Source organism: Otolemur garnettii, unplaced genomic scaffold (genome assembly GCF_000181295.1).
Source record: "Otolemur garnettii isolate 467f Iridium unplaced genomic scaffold, OtoGar3 scaffold00013, whole genome shotgun sequence".
Taxonomy (NCBI): Eukaryota; Metazoa; Chordata; class Mammalia; order Primates; family Galagidae; genus Otolemur; species Otolemur garnettii.
The window spans coordinates 23580459-23586242 of NW_003852408.1; the positions used below are offsets into that span (position 1 = coordinate 23580459).

General features: G+C 34.6%; 1 protein-coding gene across 3 annotated transcripts in view; it reads right to left on the reverse strand.

Moving 5' to 3' along the window:
* Positions 1-5784, reverse strand: part of CREB1 (cAMP responsive element binding protein 1) — a 68588-nt gene that overhangs the window by 38728 nt on the left and 24076 nt on the right. For 2 of the 3 annotated variants that reach the window (XM_003784996.2, XM_023510340.1), the window contains exon 3: positions 5384-5530. In XM_003784996.2, coding sequence (XP_003785044.1) covers positions 5384-5530 — 147 coding nt within the window. Of the gene's footprint in view, positions 1-4601; positions 4644-5383; positions 5531-5784 lie in introns of all 3 variants that reach the window. The other variant, XM_003784997.2, reaches the window with a different exon arrangement.

Here is a 5784-nt window from a genome sequence, read left to right on the forward strand (position 1 = left end):
AAAAAAAAAAGAATACACATTTCTGAGACTAATAAAAACCACGTGAAAAATCCATTTTATAAATTATTATAGTTCAATATACATTTAATAGATTATTAAAATAGCCCTATAGAAAACTATATCTCAATTTTAAGTATCACAGATTACTATGGTATTTCGATAACTGAAACTCTTCCTCTGATCCTCATCTACTTTCACTTACCTTATTTTTGTTTTTTTTATTTACAGATTATTAGGGGTACACATGTTTTGATAATTTGCTTTGTGTAGATTGACTCAAAGTTGTAAAGCTGCCCTTCACCCAGATAGTGAGCACTGTACCCATTAGGTATAATTTTACCCCTCTTCTTCCCCCCCCTCCTACCTGCTTAATTTCCGTTGAGTTTTACTTCCCTTTGTGCATACTTCTCTTATTAACCTCTTCCTAAGTTCCTTAATTTTGGCCACTTGTAAGACAAGAAATTTTCAAAAAGCGAAACTACCATTTGTAGATGTAGTTTTAGATTGGTCAAGTAGTTTAAAGCGATGATTTTCAACTGGTATGCTGTGAAAATTTTTAAAGATCAATTAAACTGTTTTTGAAAGACGTTCAAAACACAGTAAGTATATTCTGTTTTTTACCCTTTGTTTGGATCAATATATATGCCTCGCAAGTTTAACTATAGGTTCGAGCGTGCTATGAGATAAAATAGGTTGAAAAACACTGATCTAGAGCAATCATCTTCAAACTCGTAATTTGAAGAGTTATAAGTTATTTACAAGATCTCCCCTGTAAATAAGAAAATTTTATCCCTGGATCCAATAGGACAGAGAATAAAAAGAAAATTTTGCATAAGTATATGTATCTTACTAATAAATTTTTAAAGTGAACTATTTATATTTTAAAATCAGAGTTCTGGCTTGGCACCCATAGCATGGTGGTTATGGCACCAGCCACATACAGTGAGGCTGACAGGTTCGAACTGGCCCAGACCAGTTAAAACAACAATGACAACTACAACAAAAAATAGCCGGGAGTTGTGCCGGGCACCTGTAGTTCCAGTTACTTCGGAGGATGAGGCAAGAGAATTGCTTAAGCCCAAGAGTTTGAGGTTGCCGTGAGCTGTTATGTCACAGCACCTAACTGAGGGCGACATAGTGAGACTTTGTCTCAAAAACAAACAAAAACCAGAGTTCTTAAAGAGGTAAGAATAAGTGTATATACATATACATAAAAAACTAATTTCAACATTAAAGGTAAATCATTTAATTTTTCATTATGGTGAGAATGTGATTTAATACACTTTATTAAAAAATCACTTCAATATTTGCTAACAGTAATTCAGAAATCTGATTTTAAGCTTGGGTTTTTTGAAATGTGATTTAACACAAGCTAGTGTTGGAGAAGAAAATTCATCATATGCAGATAAAACTAAATCCATTTTAAGCTGTGCTTACTAAATAAAATCATTTTTCACTTTCATCTATCAATTATACAAGTTTTTATTATTTATTTATTTATTTTTTGAGACAGAGCCTCAAGCTGTCCCCCTGGGTAGAGTGCTGTGGCATCACAACTCACAGCAACCTCCAACACGTGGGCTCAAGCGAGTCCCCTGCCTCCGCCTCCCAAGTAGCTGGGACCACAGGCACCCGCCACAGTGCCTGGCTATTTTTTGGTTGCAGCCGTCATTGTTGTTTGGTGACAGGCCCGGACTGGATTCGAACCTGCCATCTTAGATGTATGTGGCTGGTGCCTTAGTCACTTGAGCCACAGGCACCGAGCCAATTATACAAGTTTTTAACAAGATTTATCTAGTGTATTTTCATCTCTCTGGCTCTAAGTTTATTACACAATCATAAGACGGCTACTATATTGTATTTTTTAAACAAGTAAGTTCAACACCTCCTGACACTTTAGAATAGATGTCTGAGCAGTTTAGAACATTCCATTTGTAGAGTTTAAACCTCTGGGCTTCCTTTTACAGATACTAGCATGGCTCTCTCACTGCTTTCTGGTCTTTGCTCACCGTGTTCTCTGAGCATGTTACAAAACTAGAACACCCTTCCCTCTACAACATCCTCTGTCCCTTTCTCCTGTTTTATTTATTTCTCTAGCACTTATTCTCACCTGACATGCTTTTTCATACTTTGCTTCTCTTTATTCAAATATGATCTTCAATGAGAAGTATTATTTGTTCAGTGCTATCTTTCATACCACGTAGAACAGTGACTGGCACATAGCAAGGGATCAATAAACATTTGTTGAAGGAATGGATATAATATATAATTTGGAGTAACATAATCTGTATGTCCTTTCACTAGCACATTTAAACTGTACTATACCGAAATGAGGCCAAAATTAATGAATAATAAGTGAGGATGTCACTGTCAACCCCTATACACAGTGCAATTCCCACTATGTTGGCAAAGTTTTTCACATAATCTACTAAGGGGTGGTTTATATATATACATACAGATATGAAAGTTAGGACACTAAAACCAAGCCATATTTAAAACATTAGTACAGATTAGTTTCTACAGTAATCATATAAGATTAAACTATACAAACAGAAGTCTTAATATCTTATTCTCACATGAAGAGAAATGAACTTTGTATATTTTGGAAATTTTGCTCTGAATACTAACATTCTCCCATCTAGAAGTATGAGGAACCTCCTTGTTTGATCACCTCTTGATATAAACTACTTCCTAGTTATTAATACTAATAACTGTTAACCAGCTGAAATGACTTTAAGTTTAATAGATTTTTCCATGATTTAGATCCTTTAAAGGAAAACAAAAATAGTCTGGCCGTGTCTCTATTGTAGAATCCAGGGTTCAGAAAATTCAACTTCTCTTTTGCAAATACATACATTTAAAATTATATGAACAGCTCACCTTAATGAAAAAATACGTTCTTGAAAAGACAAATATATATGTATATTTTGATAAATACATATTTCTATAAAATTAAATGGCCATATACTTCCCATTTATTTTTTTTAGAGACAGGGTCTCCCTCTGTCCCTAGGCTAGAATGCAGCAGTGATCATATCTCATTGTAACCTCAAATTCTTGGGCTCAAGTGATCCTCTTGCCTCAGTCTCCTCAGCAGCTGGGACTACAATACATTTTTTTTTATTTTTTGTAGAGACAGGGTCTCACTATACATCTAGGCAGGTTTTGAACTTCTGTCCTGAAGCAATCCTTCTGCCTTGGTTTCCAAAGTGCTAGGTGGAAGGCAACGTGTCTGGCCTCCCAGGTTCAAATTATGTTGTTCCAAATAAAGATTAAAATTAACAATATAATCAACAGTTAAATATCACATATTATAACCAAAAATTATAGTCTTAGTGTATTTTGTGGTTATAATTTTAGTAATTTTTGTGTGTTCTTTATAGAAAGACCTTCTTCTATATGACTATAAGAGGACGATGTGCCCAAGGTCATTTGCCTTATAAACCACCAAACCAAGTCTGGAATCTGGGTTTCCTGACTAGCAGGTCAAGTTCTTTCCACTATTATTAAGAGAAGAATATAAGAAGGGAATTAGTAATGGCATAGTATGGAGAATGGTAAGTCGGCATTCAATGGAATAAAAACTGAGGCAACGGACCAACACTCACTTGCTGTGATTTCTTACACGTATCAAATTCTTAGATCTTTATGTGGACAATTCTATCTCCTACTTGTTACCAAATTCCATTCTCAGTGTCTTATTGAAATTCATACACCTTGATGAATTCACTTAAAAACGTATCTCTCCCCCCAACATAAGTGTCTAAGCAAACCAAAAAACACTTAACAGAATGAAGTAGAGGTAGGTAATGCAGCTCAATGACTCAACAGTATAAATGGCTAACATTAATAATAGAATGCTTTCAGGAAAAACAGAACAGTTCTCCCACTACAAATATCAACCAGTCCTGTTTGCCACACTCAAGGAAAATGCAATAGCTTTCATCTAGAGGAAAGCCACCAAGATTGTGAAGAAGAATCAATGTTATATTATATAATAAATGGCTAAAGAAAAATAAGAATTTGTTTAATCTGGAAATTTTCTTAAAAATATGAAGGGTGGCAAGACATAATTCTAAGAGGGACTTTACCTAACAAATGCAGTCAGTGTAACCTGGTTTCTTATACCCTCAATGAATCTCCAACAATAAAAAAAAAAAAAGAAAGAAAGAAAAATATGAAGAGTGTGGGGATAAGGAAGAGGAAGCAGTTCAATCGAAAAGGAATCAGACTTGCTAACCTAGTTTCCAAGAATAGAACTAGGATCACCTGGTATAAGTTATAGGAGGAAATATTCCTGATCACCATGGGCAAGAGTATTTTGGCAATCACCCCCAATTGTAAATAGATTACTTTAGGAAACTCCAGAAGTGTTCAAATAACTCCCTACTACCATTTGGAAAAGGGGAGAAATGTTACACAGATTGGTAAGTAACAGACTAAGGGCTAAATAGGTAACATGTTTGGTCTAGACCAGAAGATTTCTTGAAGTTTTTATTCAAGTTGAAATCCCATGTTTATAGAGGACAAAGACATAAAGAATAATTTCTCACCTTCCTTTCTAATAATAGATCTCTCCAAATCTAGGACCTAGGACTCACCTGTGTTCCGGAGAAAAGTCTTTTTAAGTCCTTACAGGAAGACTGTGAAGCAAAAAATATGAAATGGGAGGCTGGGGTTATGGCCTACTTGAATGAATGTTCAAGTCTTTTTTTTTTTTTTTTTTCAATAAGCTCAATTGCAAAGATCTATATGCTTTTGGTACCCTATAGTTAAACAGAGTAGTCACTTTCAAAGATTTACAGTGCCTTTTTTCCCCTTTGGATCATCTCCTGAAAGAATAAGATAACATGCATAGTATAATTTCTGACTTTTAAGATGAATCTTCTGGATGTATTATTATTTCAAAGTTATATACCCTAACTAGTACCCCTAAACATAACTGATTTTACAAATGCTTATTTGTCTCCAAGTTCAAATAATATCTTAGGTAAGGTCATTAATTAATGTTTGATCTAGGGTTTATTTTCTTCCAATTGCAGGCTTAGAAAATTGTAGTTATTTTTGTATCTCAGTTTTCCTTAACTGAAATATATTAGCTCTACACATTCTCCCAAATAATTCTTCTTTATCCCATGTACTTAAGTACTTTTCCCAATCCTTTTTTTTCTGTACCTGAAGAAGTCAGGTTGTTTGTCTGTTCTTGTGTTTATATGTTCCTATACATAAGGCGTATGATCTATAGATGCAGTATATTCCTTTACTATGGAGTAAAATCAACTCTGAACTACATGTGCCCTTATTTTTGTAACTAATGAAAAGAGAGAGATATGGCTATAAACAACAGTTAAAGAAGCAGATGCAAAACTTTTTATACACATACCTGAACTGTCTGGACTTGTGGAGACTGAATAACTGATGGCTGGGCCGCCTGAATAACACCATGGACTTGAACTGTCTGCCCATTGGGCAGCTGTACTAAAGTTACGGTGGGAGCAGATGATGTTGCGTGAGCTGCTGGCATAGATACCTATGGTGTTGAACATAAAAAAAAAAAAAATTACCATCACAGATACCTCCTTAGGCAAACTTATGTTCTATATGAAATATCTTTTTACAAATAAAAAAATAACCTTTCTGCTAGTATTTCACTGATAAGAAAGAAAGTAATCATGTATGTATATAAAATTTTAGAGGCAAGGTCTTACTTTGTCACCCAGGCTGAAGTATAGTGGCATGGTCCCAACTCTTAGATCTTTATGTGGACAATTCTATCTCCTACTT